Source organism: Condylura cristata, unplaced genomic scaffold, assembly GCF_000260355.1.
Source record: "Condylura cristata isolate star-nosed mole 26May11 unplaced genomic scaffold, ConCri1.0 scaffold00010, whole genome shotgun sequence".
Classification (NCBI taxonomy): domain Eukaryota; kingdom Metazoa; phylum Chordata; class Mammalia; order Eulipotyphla; family Talpidae; genus Condylura; species Condylura cristata.
Genome location: NW_004567111.1, coordinates 47,850,896 through 47,866,637, shown reverse-complemented (window position 1 = coordinate 47,866,637; position 15,742 = coordinate 47,850,896). Strand labels below are relative to the sequence as shown.

At 35.4% G+C, this 15,742-nt stretch overlaps 1 protein-coding gene across 3 annotated transcripts in view; it reads left to right on the top strand.

Moving 5' to 3' along the window:
- The first annotated feature begins 4,248 nt into the window (after positions 1-4,248).
- SUPT20H (suppressor of Ty 20 homolog (S. cerevisiae)) overlaps positions 4,249-15,742 on the top strand; it is a 35,941-nt gene continuing 24,447 nt past the window's right edge. The window contains exons 1-7 of one of the 3 annotated variants that reach the window (XM_012723273.1): positions 4,249-4,332; positions 6,181-6,276; positions 9,534-9,566; positions 10,146-10,204; positions 10,486-10,552; positions 12,902-13,028; positions 13,930-14,033. In XM_012723273.1, the coding sequence (XP_012578727.1) occupies positions 6,274-6,276; positions 9,534-9,566; positions 10,146-10,204; positions 10,486-10,552; positions 12,902-13,028; positions 13,930-14,033 (393 nt within the window). In that variant the 5' untranslated portion in view covers positions 4,249-4,332; positions 6,181-6,273. Of the gene's footprint in view, positions 4,333-4,571; positions 4,795-6,180; positions 6,277-9,530; positions 9,567-10,145; positions 10,205-10,485; positions 10,553-12,901; positions 13,029-13,929; positions 14,034-15,742 lie in introns of those variants that run through there. The other 2 variants (XM_012723274.1, XM_012723272.1) reach the window with 2 other exon arrangements.

Sequence of the window (15,742 nt, the reverse complement as noted above, 5' to 3'; positions counted from 1 at the left end):
CAAATCGAAGCCATAAATGATGGTGGAAGATTATGGGTGTTTTGGTGGTAGGTGTGGTGTGGTATTTGAAAAGGTGTGAATCTATAGCCATAAGTCATACTCAAAGCTGTAAACCTCAATGAAAATAATAGTTTTTAAAAAATAAAGAAGCCAAGAGATAATGGGATTTTTTTTTTTAAGTTTTGAACTAAATACTATTTACCATTCTGGATGTGCTAGTTGGTTTTACAGGTGAACTTTACTAGGCCACTGTAGCCAATAACCTAATCAAACACCAATCTAAGTGTTGCTAAAAGGCATTTCAAAGACATGTTTTTCAGCTACAGTTAGTTGACTTTAAGTAAAGGATATTATTCTTGATAATGAGGAAAGGCCTTTTACAATCAGCTGGAGGTCTTGAAAGCAAGAACTGAAGTTCTCAGAGAACAAACTCTGCCTCAAATCTACAACATTAACTCCTGTATGGTTTTCAGTCTACTAGACCATCCTAAGACTTTACTTGCCAGTGACTATAATTGCATGAGCCAGTTCCTAAAAATGAAGGGGTGATGTTAGTCAGTCCACTAATACAAGGAAAATAAAGGTACCCAATTTATAAAAAGTAAAATTATCTCAAGCTCTCCCTGGTGGTTCAGCAGGTTAGAATGCAACACTATGGAGCTCTCCAAAGCCACCATAGTGCAAGTTCTATCCCCATTCAGGGAGGTAACCCACATGGCACAGCAGACATTTCCGGCTGCTCCCCTCAGCTGTGTATTTTGGTCAGTCTGCCTGTTTGGTTCCCCACTATGTCTTTGGTGAATCCTTTCACCCCCTGCACCTCTGGCCTATGCCCCAATTCTTGTTTGTGTAGATGAATAAATCTTAAAAAAAAAAAAAAGTAAAATTATCTCAATTAAGAGATGTGGTTCTAAGAATAGAAACCCTGAATACACATACACATAGACACACATACACCCATAAAAGCACTTGTGGCTAATAAATTCAGCAAACTTGCATGTGCAACACTGACAAATCAGTCGTGTTTTTACATGCCAGCAAGCAATAATTTAAAAATGAAATGAAGTGGAAATTTCTGTAAGTGAAACTGTGTTGAAGCTCTGCCTGATTTTTTGGAGCAAAGGCCTATAAGACAGAGTTAAAAGAGAGACTGTAATTATACAGAACCAATGTTCTTCATGAGAAGAGCCACCAGAGCTTGCTCACTCCACCTCCCTCTCACTCTTTTCCTTTCCCATCAGGTGAGAACAGCAAAAAGGCTGTTGTATAGGTCAGGAAGACAACCCATCAAGAAAAAAAGAAAAAAACCTAGCATTTGAGACTTCCCAGCTCCCACACTGAGAGAAATAAATTTCTGTTTGTTCAAGGCACTCAACCTGTTGTATTTTGTTATATTAGCCTAGGCAGACTAAGACACCAATACTTATCAAGGTGATCTGCTGATTCAATGCAATCCCTATAAAAATCCCAATACCACCTACAGAAATGGAAAAGGTGATTTTTCAAATTCACATAAAATTACAAGGGAACTAGAGTAGTAAAACAATATTGGAAAAAACAAAACTGGAGGATTTACATATTCTAATATCAAAACTTATTACAAAGCTATAATAATCAAACCATGTGGTACTAGGATTGGTTAGACATATAGATCAATGGAAAAGAATTAATAGTCCTGGGGCCTCCCTGGTGGTGCAACAGATTAGGATGCAGCACTGCAAGCTGACCCCAGCCACTTCAATGCGAGTTTGATCCCCAGCCCTGGAGCTCCCCTCAGCAGTGTACTTTGTGGATCTGCCTGTTCTGCTCCCCACTCTGTCTCTGGTGAAGCCTCTCACCACCCCTGCACCTCTGCCTTGTGCCCTAGTTCTGTATGCATAAATAAATAAATCTTTAAAAAAATTAATAGTCACCAAGCAAACCCATATCTGCAGCCAATTGGTTTTTGACAAGGATGTCAGATTGGAGGATAAGAATAGTTTCTTCAATCATTAATTCTGGAACATTTAAAAGAATGAAATAAAAGCCCTACTTCATAGTCCACACAAAAACTAATTCAAAGTGGTAAATGACATAAACAGAAGAACTAAAACCATGAAGCTTTTAGAAGAAAACATCAGGGTAAAACATTTTGACCTTGGATATTATAATAGATTCCTAAGCGCATGACTACAAAAACACAAGCCACAATAAATTGAAAAATTAGACTTTACCAAAATTTTGAAAGTTTGTGCATCAAAGAACAAAGAAAATAACCAAGAAAGTGAAAAAACAATAGGGATAAATATTTGCAAATCATATATCTGGTTAGGATTTAGTATATAGAATATATAAAGTGCCCATAGTTTAAACAACAAACCCACATAAGAGTTAATTAAAGATTAAAAAGGAAATTCTTAAAAACAGAACAAAAAAGAGCCATACAAATGGGCAACAAAGACATGAAAAGATACTTATCACTAGCCATTAGAGAAATAAAACTGAAAAACACAAGGAGAAACTATCACTTCAGAGCTAAGAGGATGACAACTATTAAAAAAAAAAAAAAGCCCAAAAAGCAAACACTGGAGATGATTTAGAGAAATTGGAACCATGATATTTTACCAATGGTTTGCAAAATGTCTTAGCCACTTGGAAAATAGTGTATCAATTCCACTTATATTTAAGCAAAGAATTACCATATGACCCAACAATTCCACTCCCAGATATTAACAAAGACTTTCTCCTTACCTATATTTTTGTCAGGCTCCTCTAACTCCTCCAAGTTTCCTCATTAACATCTATTATGCAACCTGAATATCTGAATCAAAGAGTTATAACAAGAATCTAAGTTAAAGAATGACCCCACAAGGTATCTAATCACCCTCAACGTCTGATTAAGTTCTTCATCCCCCCTACATTTGGTAAAGGATCACACTAGTCTGCCTTTAGTAGGAATGCTGTCAAGTCAGATTGGCTTGAATAGCCCAAATTCCCTTCCTAATTTCCTTTCAGGAAATTTTGTCCACTAATCCTCACTCTGCTTCTACCCTTTAAATATCCAATTGTTCATGATGTCTTTGGAATTGAGCCTAGTTTTATTCTATGCAAGATCTCTTTTTCCTATTGCAATGGAAATCTGGTTTTACTACTTGAATTACTATCACCTCTGTTTAACAGATTATACCCCAAAAACTTGAAAATGAGAACTTAAATATTTCCACAGATATTAGCATAATTTATGCTAATTTCCACACAAATATTAGGATAATAGCAGCATAATTCACAATAGCTCAAATATGTAAAAAGCACAAATGTACACTTATGTATGATTGGATCAAATTGTGGTGTATTCATACATTGGAACAGAATGTTAGCTATATGAAGAAATTAAGTACTGATACTACAAGAGGGATGAATCTGGAAAACATTTAAGTGGAAAGTGACGGGAAAAGGTCACATTTTACTTATATGAAATATACAGATTCAGTAAATCTTTAAATATGAAAGCAATTGATATCTGCTTGGTCTGGGAAAGCACAGAATGGAGAACAACTGCTTAATGCGGATGATGAAAATGTTTAGAAACTGGAAAGATATGGTAAATCTATAAATATGAAAGCAATTGATATCTGCTAGGTCTGAGAGAGCACAAAATGTAGAACAAATGCTTAATGGTGTGCGATGAAAATGTTTAGAAACTGAACAGATTTGGTGGTTGCATTTGTCACTTCAATGTGTTTTATTTTTATGTTCAATGAATTTCCGCTCAAAAGGTTTTTAAGTTTATAACCAACAGCCAAAGATGCTTAAAGGTTCAGAATTGGAATTAGTCACTACAATATGTTCTGTTTACACGGTTTCTGAATTTTTAGAACTCTTCAGTAAGGTGTTTTTTATACAGTAAATTCATTAATACAGTGCATTCATGTTGAAGGCAGCCAGGCTTGGAATAATAAATGTAGAAATTACATTTCCCTCTTCATATGTATGCGTTCGACACCAAGGCAAACGAGTGCCAATTTCTTTCAAAAAAGCTTTTCACACTGAAAAAGCCAGAACCCACCTCCTATTTTATGGCCTAGGACGCGAACCTGCGAAGACAGTCCAGGTGCCCGCCGCCTGCAGGTTGAAGTCCGCACTGCCTTCACGAGGGGCGGGCCCGGAGGCACCACCTCCTGGCGCCCTAGCCAATCACTGACGGCCAATTCCTTCGAGCTCCACCCCTTCCGCCCGAAGACGCCTGCTCGCCCCGCCCAGTGCCCCTGACGGAAGTGAGGCTGCCGGCACGGACGGGGGCTGTAGTGGAGAGGTGCTGCGCCGACAACGGAGGGTGCTGAACGAGGTTGGCGAGTAAGTATCCGACCTTGCGGAACAAGCTGGGCGCCCCTCATTCCTGCAGAACCGGGGGCTGAGTGCCGAGGCCCAAAGCTACAGCGGCAATCTCGGGTGGGCAGTGGAGGGGGGCGTGGCGGCGCGAGGGTTGGGCGCGCGAGAACCTGTTGGGGTCGGAAGTGAGCGAGCGGTTTCCCGAGTGGCTTTTCGCGGTCACCGGAGCCGGGAGCCCGCGGGAGACACACTTTGTTCCCGGGGACTGGCCCATCCGAGCAAGCCATCCTTCTGGGTGACGCTCCGCGGCTAGTCGCGGTGGTGCGCGTCCTCGCTTTTTGAGTTTAGACTTCAAGATGCCAGTTACAGGTATTTCCAGAAACTCGCGAGAATTTCGCGTAACGTTTCTTTGGGGGCGGGTATCTTGGTGTCCATGTTGAATAAAGGCAGCGGTTGGCTCCTCTGGGCAGTTGCGGCGATTTACAGGTAAACTCTTGAGTTCTTAGGAGAGCTCGAGCGGTTGGAAGACACTCAAGTTCATCTGTAAAATGAATGGGATGATTTCGACGTTATTTTGACAGCGGATAGCCTTCCCTGAAGGCCGTAAACAACGCAAAATGAAGCTACATTTTCCTGCTTACTCCTTGTTAAATTCCCCGGCAGGGTTCAGGGAAGGGACCAACACAATTTTTGAAGTTAGATTACGTGATAGATAATGTTCATGGAAATTCAGATAAAAATTAAGAAAAAGATTAGCTGAGGAGGATCGTGTGTTTAATGCTCTGCTTCTTAAAATTCAAGAATGTGCTGGATTGCGTGCTTTAGAATTGTTAGGACAGTAAAAACAATCTAAGGTTAAAAACAGAATTTTCAGTGCCGGTCTTACTGTGTGATCTTGGGAAAGTCACTTATTCTGAATGTCATGATTTGTAAAATGGAAGGTTGAAAGGTTTTCTCACATGATTCTGGTAAATTTTTGTGTACAGTCAGCCTGGGTTATGTTTTACGTAATGATTTTTGTCTCTGTATTTAAGTAGCTTAAAGTCACAAGCTTTTCTATCTCTCCAAATTTAGTCACTTAGTGATCTAAGTTTAAAGTCATTGTATTTTGCCTGTAGGTTGTGTATCTTAAGATTCCATGGTCAGGAATTTTTATCTTCACTTCACCTGAAATCGGTGAGCTCTTCGAGGTGAAGATTAAATTCATTTCTTTTTAATTTAAGAATTCTGAAATCTAATGTGCCTGTTGAGTATGAGTATGTGCGTGTGAGAGACAGAGAGACAGACATAGAGAATTAGAGAATCCCCTGAGGAGCTCCAGACCAATTAATCAGAATCTATGAAGAACCTCAATAACCCCCTTAACCCCCTTTTGCTCCCCAGATTGAAATAAGAAGGCATGTGTCACAGCAATGAAATTCTTTGAAAATGTATCAGCTTGAGAAGAGAAAGGGCTGAAGAGACTGTAACTACTGACAATTTAGGGGAGGTGGTGGGAAATTTCATTAGAAGATTGTTACCACGAGATATGATGATATTTGTGATTTGTAAAGTGAACTGTTAATTGACCAAAGTCAGTGAGCAAGCTATTAGAACAGTAAGAGCAGCAGCAGTGATAATAAATAAAATTCAATTTTTTTATTTCTTAAATGAAATTCAAATCATTTTTTATTTCTTAGATGTTAAATATTTTTAAACAAAGTAATGAGTTTAACTTGCAAACTGTATTTTTCTTTACTTAGCTAAAACTGCTTATTAACAGTGCTGGTTATTGAAGTGTGTAAGAAATACATATGCCTCAAATAATTTTCCTTGTTAATTACTAAATCTCATTATGTTAATAAGATTTTTTATTTGTTTTTCCTTTTACAGCACCAAAAGATTTATATTAAAAGACATGGTTTTTGCATCACTCCGTCAACAAAGATAATTTTTTCTTTTTTTCGATGCCTATTTTATACCACAATGGTAAGCTCAGTATATTTGTATTTGTATTTTCAAATGTTCTCTTCCTTCACTGCCATAAAAATACCTGTCTTACATTGTAAACTTGGGAGTTACTCTGAGAAATTACTTAGCAATCACACCCAGAATATTCTTTACAAAGTATTGGACTCATCTCTGCACTAAGAGTTAAAATTATATATTAAGTTACATAATCTTTTATCTTTGTGAAGTACTAAAACAAAAACTAGGGCCCTCACTGTTGGTGTCACAGGTTAAAGTGCAACACTAGGAAGCTAGTCATAGCATGAGTTCAATCCCCAGCCACAGAGTTGACCCACATGTCACAGCAGACCTCTCCTGTCTCACCTGCTGCTCCCCTCAGCAGTGTACTTGGTCAGTCCACCTGTTCTGCTTCCCACTCTGTCTCTGATGAATCCTTTCACCACCCCTGCACCTCTAGCCTGTACCCTAGTTCTGTATGCATAAATAAATAAATCTTATAAAAATAAATAAAGTAAAACAAAATCTGTCCACTTTACCAATTTATTGACAAGGAGGATGCGTATAAATGTTAATAATTTGTGGGGTGCCCCAGGTTTCTGTTTTAAAGTTCATCTTCATTTACATTTTTAAAAAATAATGTAACCTGCAGCTGCAAAAAAAAAAACTCATTTAAACAACATTAATGTTAGCATTCTATTGTCCCATTTCTTTTCACAAACTTACAGTTACTAAACATACATATACCTAGGGAAGGCATTTAACTTTCCCATTTAAAAAGTTGAAAACAAGGGCCTCCCTAGTGGTGCAAGAGACACAGTACTATCAACCTGCTTCCAGCCACTGCAACACAGATTGTATCCCCAGGCAGGAGCTGACCCCATGGCACTGATCTCTCCTGTATCATCCACTACTCCCCTCAAGCAGTGTATTTCAGTAGATCCACTTAATCTGCTCCCCACTCTGGTGAGTCCTCTCACTGACCCCCCCCCCATACCTCTAGCATTCAGCCCAGTTTTGTATGCATAAACAAATCTTTAATAAATACATAATTTAAGACAAAGGAAGAGTCATTTTCTAATGTTTGAAAGAAGAGCAGCATTTATCAGAAAAAAATGAACACTGACTCCTGTGTTAAAAACAGGCCTCAGTAAATATTTCAGCTTCCTTATCTGGGCATCTTGCCTGTCTGTACGCATTCTGTTAGAAACAGTGGAACTGTGGCATTGGAACTCAGACCTCACCTGATATTTTGCATCCATAATAATCACTTGCATCTTATTTGAAAGAGGTAGGAATTACTAATACTTGTATTTACATATGCAGGTATCTGTCCAGATCTTTTGAAGTTTAAATTCCCAATAATGAAAATACTTTGAGAAGACTGAATGTTTAAAATTGTCCTCAAGTATTTGCTTTATTGTGTTTGTCATCATTTTAATAGAAATTTACATTAAAGTTTTCTAGCCAAAATAGTCATAAAACTCATATATTTTCTAAAAATATATGTCCAGAGTTCTGTTTTGGTGATGGAAAGCTGTTTATAGTTTATTTCATTTTGATTCCTAGGACTTGTTTCATTGGCAGTCTGCTCCTTATAATTTTTTTTAAAAAAAGATTTATTTATTTATTTATTCATACAGAACTGGGGTACAGGCCAGAGATGCGGAGGGTGAAAGGATTCACCAGGAACAGAGTGGGGAGCAGAACAGGCAGATCGACGAAGGACTGCTGAGGGGAGCAGCGGGCGGGTCAGGAGAGGTCTGCCACGCCATGTGGATCTCCTCCGAGGCAGGCGGGGATCGAACTCATGCGGAATTGGCTTAAGCTTCTTAGTGCAGTACTTTAACCCGCTGTGCCACCAGGGAGGGCCATAAAATTTTTTAATAAATTGTTAATCAGTTTTAGCTGAACCTTTTGAAATACCTTTTGGCATATTTCAGGCTTTTTTCACTTACTACATTTTAGTATGGCCCTTTTCTTACAGTTCAAAAAGGCCAATTGATTTTAATCATATATTCTCTATCCTCAGGACTAGCCTGGCAGGATCACTTAAATCTTTCCATGACTTTAAAAACTGGCAATATTCTTCCCTTAACCTTGTGGTGGGTACTGGGTGTTTTACCCCATGCTATTTGGTGTACTGGTTATATTATTGGAGTATATAAAATGATATTTTTATCTATAATAAGATCTAAGTGCTGTGTGTTTATGTGTACCTACCTACATACACATATATAAATAAATAAAATATAAAGTAAATTAAAATGTGTGTGTGTGTGTGTGTGTGTGTGTGTGTATAAAATGAAAGGTTTGTACCACTCAGTGGAATTAATAATGACTATTTTGAATGAAAAATGACCTTGTGTGATACCCAAAACAGAAAGTAAAAGAGAAGTAAAATCATTGCTAATATATTTACTATAATGTTGATCATAACCTGCTACTGTTTATTCTTAGATGTCATTACAAAATAATGCTTTACAAATGGGAAAGACAGAATTTACCTTATTTCTCCTTCTCACCTTTAAACAGTGGTCTCTAAAAAACTAAATGAAGGGAGATTAGTAGTAGATTACAAAACACATGTGACTGTAGTACTAGCCACAATTTCTTTTTTCACTTAATACTATTGAATTGACGAATCTGTAGTCAGTGATATATTATTTAAAGTTACAACTTTTTTCTTCCTTACTGTTAGCTAAAATAGTGTTTATTATTGATCGTATCCTAAATTCTCTGAAACATGGTAATGATAGCCAACAATGTATTTCTACTAGGCACTAACCTAGAAATATTTAATTGCACATTCTCTGTTGCTATAATTTCTCAGTCAGTTTTAGCTATTAACCTAACAATACCCCCAATTTTTAGGACTCCTTGTAGGTTAGTTTAGTCTTGGTTCATTGTAAAAATTTGATGAGCAGTATATTTTCCTGAAAGGTGGTCTTACAATATTGCAGAAATTAAACTTACAAAATGATAGTACTTACCATACCCAACACTCAACCTTGTATCAGCCTAGCCAGAGAAAAATCATTTTAGTATTTCTTGTCTTAATTTATTTTCATAATCAAGTGCCAAGACTGCCATATTTTTTCCTATGTAATATATTGTAAGCATTCATTTGAGCATTCTGAAGGAAAGGAAAATGTTGGACCTGTTTTAGAAAGTTTTACTCTCAGATAATAAAATTCATATAACCAATTAGAAATGTTAAGTGTTTATTAAATGTTTTCCAAAAAATAACTAAATACAATGTTTGCTTTTTATAGCAGCAAGCTTTAGAACTAGCTTTGGATCGAGCAGAGGTAAGGATAAGTTACATATTGAAACCATGTTTCTGACAAAATTTGTGTATGTCAAAAACTACGTTCATTTAGGAAAAATAAAGTAAATAACTTATGCTTTAAACATACAAAAATACCAGGTAACGCCTGGATCATCTGTTAGTTGGAATCCTCATATACTGTGGCATAAAATAAAATGTTATGGACTGTTGTTTGAACTAGGATGTTAAATTTCTAAAATTATGTTTTCTTATTTTGACAAGTTTATTGATTGCTTAAAGGGAAAAAGAGCTCAAGACACTAGAGTGCTTGCAATTGGATATACTGTGCAGAGTCTGAACAAACACAAAAACATTTTATTTCTGAAATAAAAGTCGTGAAACTACAATTTGCTTATCTTATAGCAATGAAATTAAAATGCTAAAATTTAGCGTAAATTTCACTTGTTTTTAACATATTTGGATGTCAAGTTTCATTTCTTACAAGAAAGATTTTAATATGAATAAGCCTTGAATTATTGGATAGCATTTTTTAGCCTTATAATTACTTTTTTATATAATTAATGTCATTGTTTATGCATTAAGCAAACTTCTTTTTCAGTACGTCATCGAAAGTGCCCGACAGAGACCTCCTAAGAGGAAATACCTCTCTAGTGGAAGGTATGAATGCTTAATTGATGTCACCTGAAATAATGATAGCCAGCATTTATTATAGTCCTACTAGGCAATCAGATAAAACTGAATTTATACATATTTTGCACATAAAGGAAATTCATCAGTTGACATTAGCTACCATATCCAACCCCACTAAATACACTATTTGAGTTTTAGAACTAACTTTCTCCATTTTGGGGGGAGGGCTAATTAGGAAAATTAAAAAATAACCTTTATGGTTATTACACTCAGATTTTATACATTTTCTTTGTTTTATTCAATTTTAGAAAATCTGTATTTCAAAAACTATATGACTTGTATATTGAAGAATGCGAAAAAGAGCCTGAAGTTAAGGTAAGTATAGCGTGTTTAAGTCATTCTGGCATTCAAAATGTAGAAAAAGAAGGAAATTTGAAGGAATTAAATTGGAAGCAGGTAATCATTTTTATTTTTTGTGAGGGAACTAACATTTGTTTTAACCAGACTTGAGTCAACTCTGCATCTGACTGAAGGACCTGGATAATCTGTCACCAGACAGAGCCAGGATCTCTTGCTTAGGCAGGAGACAGGAACAGTATTTAATAAGTAGTGGAATATTTCATTGGGAAATCTACAAAAGCAAATTCTGTATTATGTTTTCCTTTTTTCCCCAGGAAATGTTTTGTAGACCAAAGACAGGGTAAAAGTAACTTATTTCCTCGTGGTGGTTTGCACTACAAAGTTAAAGCTGTTATAGCACATGTAGAAATTTCAAGCTAATGAAAACTGAATTTGTTCACAAAAAAGATCATTGTCCATTAATACAATATTTGTTTATATTTTGCATAGAAGTAAAAATTTGTTTAGCCTACCGGAGAAGTGTTACAGAAATTGTTATCTTTTGGACCTTCAGAGGGCTCTAACAGCTTTTGTTTGTCATTTATTTAAAAATAGTGTTTTATCCTTTAGGCAAAAATCAGTGGAATCCAGTAGTATCTAGCCTTTTAAAATCTTTACATTAAGAAAAAGATGATGGTTAAATGTAAATAAATCTTAACGTTTTTCATACATTTTATTGAGGAATATACATGCAAGAACCTGTACCTATTAAAAGTGTACATTAATTATATAAGTAAATACCAATGACACTAGCTCCACAGTCAGCATAAAGGAACATATCCATAACCTCAGGCAAAAGTTAAGGAAGAGAAATAAATCAGTATTTGAAGGTAAGCTTCACAGCCATTTTCCACCAACCAAATTGGGCCAGTGTGTTTTTGTATATGAAATTTTGTTTGATGCTAGCCAAAACCATTGGTATAGGATATGACTGACTGATTTGGGGAGCAGCAGCAGAGTTGAAAAGTTGTAGATGATATGGTACAGAAACTTAAAATACTTTTTAAAAAACTGTTAAAATGAATTTTTAACAGGTTTTTGACCTCTGAAGTAAATAGCAACCAGCTTGTTTTCTTAAAGAGCTACTCAGACCATCACAGTTTATTTTTTTATCTTAGATTTGAATTCCGAGGTTTTCCCTGAGGGAAAAAGTGTGTCTCTCCACTAGTTTTCTCTTAAATACCAAGTGGTTAAAAGTTGCTTTGCCTTTTTTTAAGATTTATGCATACAGAACTGGGGTATAAGCTATAGGTGCACAGGCAGGGGCAGTGAGAGGATTCACCAGAGACAGAGTGGGAAACAACAGGTGGATTGATGAAGTGAGAGTAAGACAGGAGAGGGGAGCAGAGGGCAAGACGGGAGATCTGCTATCCCATGTGGGTCATTTCCCTGGCTGGGGAAGCGGCTGTGGCTAGGTAGGGCTGTGCTCCAACACGTTGTACCATCAGGGAGTGCCCTGCCTTTTTTCTTTTTCCAGTTTTCATAATGTAGTTTTTTGATTCTGTGTTGGCAGATTAGTAGTTGATTTTCTGCATGGGGCTGAATATATAGATATATTTAATATAAGACACTTAAAACATTGACTTTTTGAAATTCTGCAAAATAGTATCTATTTTTTATAAGATTTTACAAAAGGAATTGTTTATATATGTATATGTGAATTTTTTTAATAATATGTTTCTAAAATCAAGGATTTTGATATTTATTATATCAGTACCCCTGATGGATTTTTATTTTAAGCAAAATAGTTTCTAAAGAGCTATAAAATTGAATCTATAGAAAACTGCTTTTCCTTATCAATTAGATATGTAGGGATTCAACATTCTAGGTAATTACAGCTCTTGAACTTGCTTAGATCTAACTTAGGCAGGGGATAAAATGTTCAAGAAATAGACACTTGCAACAGCACAACCAAAGAGAATGCCCTAAACTTTTCATTTATTTATATATATGTATATAATAGAAACTAATATATAGCATGTTTAATATTTTAACACTATATTTTAATAGAGTTAAGATTTTGATATTTGCTATTTAGGTATTTGCAGACTTATATTTAAGTATTTTATTGCTTTATAGATCTCTAGTTTTTTAATAATACAAACTTATTTGCATAAAACATAGTAATCATTAAGATTAAGTTTACATAGATAGCCTCTATTGTTAGCTATAGTGTTTTTGAGTCATTCCCATATATTCAAGATGGTAATGTGGAAGGAACACCAACCAATTGATTGGGTCTTATCTTGTTAAATCATACTATTTTTTTTTTTGTAAAGATTATGCTGGATTATTTTCATTGAGCTCTGCCTTTCTTTAAAGCAGAAATTAAGAAGAAATGTGAATTTGTTAGAGAAGCTTGTTATGCAAGAGACATTGTCATGTTTAGTGGTCAACCTTTACCCAGGAAATGAGGGATATTCTCTGATGCTCAGGGGAAAAAATGGATCAGGTAAGAATCTCCAGAAAGCAGAGGACAAAAATCCCTCTGCCAGGCAGGATGTACATCTTGGAAGTAGTTTCCACCTAAAGGTCTGTACTTCAGATCGGTGATGTAATCTTTTATCAGTGATAAAAAGATTTTGGCTCCAAATTTACTCCTTACAGTGTTTGTTAGAATATTTCTAATGTGGTTAACCTTCCTAAATAAGCCTTTGAGAAGTATTTACGTTGAGATTGATCTTTGAAGTTAAATAATGAAATACCTCGTTTTTAAACTCAAAATTTCTTTTATTCTATTGCTGTTTCTATTTTAACATAAAGTATTTAAGGTTTGGGGGTTTTATTGTTTATGTTTTGAATTTTATATCTAAAACCTTCAAATTAAGCATACTCATTGCCCTTCGAATAACTTTCAGTATTAACATCTATTTTTATTAACGTGGATATGAAAATTTACAAATTATACTCTTAGATTACAATAAAGAGGCATCTGAACTGTGGTATGATGCTATTACATAAGGGTTATACAGTGAACTCAGTTAAGAATTTTTCTTACGATTATTATAAAATGTAGCACAAACTGAATTTACCTCTACGGGTAACTATTTTTCAGGTAAAGCACCAAAATTTCCAGATTAAAATTTTTCATAGTATTTCTAGTTTTTGATATTGGAAGTTTACACACTGCTGTTTGTAGTTTGTCTTGTGATATTATGCCAGATGTTTTTCTGTAATATGTTAGCTACAGTTTACCAAGTCTTTTAGAAATAAAGTTTTAAGATTTAAATTGAAAGAATGTTAGCACCTTTGGTTTTTGTTCTTTTCTATTTTTAATGCACAACCATTTAAATTATGCACGTAGGCTTTTTAGTGAACCTGATTATTTTCAGAAACTTTGTTTTAACATTAAGATTCTGAGACCATTCGACTGCCTTATGAAGAAGGAGAATTGCTTGAATACTTGGATGCAGAAGAATTACCTCCTATTTTGGTTGATCTCCTAGAAAAATCTCAGGTACAAGGTTTTCTGATTAGAATATCCTAAGTTTTGTCAACTCTATGTCAATTTGTGTTAAATGAATGATTAACTTGTTCTCAGTAGTGCTCAGAACATAGAACATGACTCCATACATATTTATGTGGAAATTAGCTTCTCTGTACCTTCTGACTGCTTCCTATAAAATGGCTGAAGTAAATGTTACTCCTAAGGATTTTCTTCCTTTTAAAGAACTTGGAACCACACTGTATGGCCTCTTAAAAAAAGCTCTTCCCTTGACCCCAGGTTCTTCTCTAGCTACTGCTCTGTGATTCTCTTAAAGCAACGATGCTTAAAAAAAAGCTATTTATAATCATGTCCTTTTCTCATAATCCACCCCTTTCTCTATCCACGTGTTAGGATATCACTGTTCTACAGAGGCTGCTATGTCTAGGTTACCAGTGATTTCCATGTTACTGAATGAACTAGTCTCTTTTTTGTTCTTAAATGGTCTGTTAGCAACGTTCAGTTCAGATGACTGCTTCCTCCTTAAAACATCGTTGTTTCTTCTGAGCACGTTATCTGGTTTTTTGTTTCACAAAATATTCTTCTACTCTTTGCTGTCACCTCTGCACCACCCATAAATGTGTTAAGCTTTAAGAGTTAAGTCCTAGAGCCTCTATTCTTTAACAACATTGTCCATGGGTGATCTTGGTCCATTTCATGAGGTGAGAAATGGCATTTAATTCTTTGCTTACGTATTTCTCACAATGACCATTTCACCATTCTCCAAACTAACATTTACTAGAATATAGGACAAAAACTAAACTTATATCCAAAATCAGTTTCTGTCACCAGGCTTTCCTATCTAATAGATAACTACCCTACTCACATTCATTCCATTAGCAAATGTCAGTTCTACCTGGAAAAAAATGTGATTGTGACCTGCTATAGTTACCTTGCTAAATTTTTTGCTTTTCTAGCTTATAAGCTCAAAACTCGGTTTTTCACAGACACATTAAAGTTACAAAACTAAAGCACAAAACCAATTATTTTCTGTTTAAATTCTCTAGTGTTCTCTCACTCTACAACCCCCTGCTTTCCTGTTTGTCTTTACTTCCTGTTTCTTATTTGACTATACTATAACAGTCCATTTCTTAACCATACTAAAACACACCGAACATTCCTACTTTAAGACTTTTTCATCTGCTACTCCTTCTTTCTGGAATGACGCATATACCAGATATCTGATCCTCTGTTACAGTCCAAGTTTCAACTGAAAGGTGGCTTCCTCAAAGAGGTGTTAGAAGAACACAATCTAAATTAAATTAGCTCCTTCCTGTTTGAATTTCTTAGTTGTATTTTTTTCACTAATAAAGATGTGTTTTGGTTTATTTATCTGTTGCCTCCCATACTGAGAGCAAGTGTTTTCTCACCACTTTATCAGTGAAACTTTTGGATAGTGTTTGGCACATAGTTTCCACTATTGTGATCCAGCAGATAATTAAAAGCACAAGCATAGTAAATGCTGTTATAATACAGAATCATGGAATTCACTAAAACTTCTGAATGGGTACAGAGACATTCTATGAGCCACTAATAATTGGCAAGACTTGAGTGATAAAAGGTACTTTGGGAATTAGAAAAAGGACCAGGCTATATTTTTTAGAAGACAGTATTTTTTTTTCTTTTTTTTTTTTTTTAATTATTACAAAAGTTTATTTTTACATCATTTTGCACATTTTTTT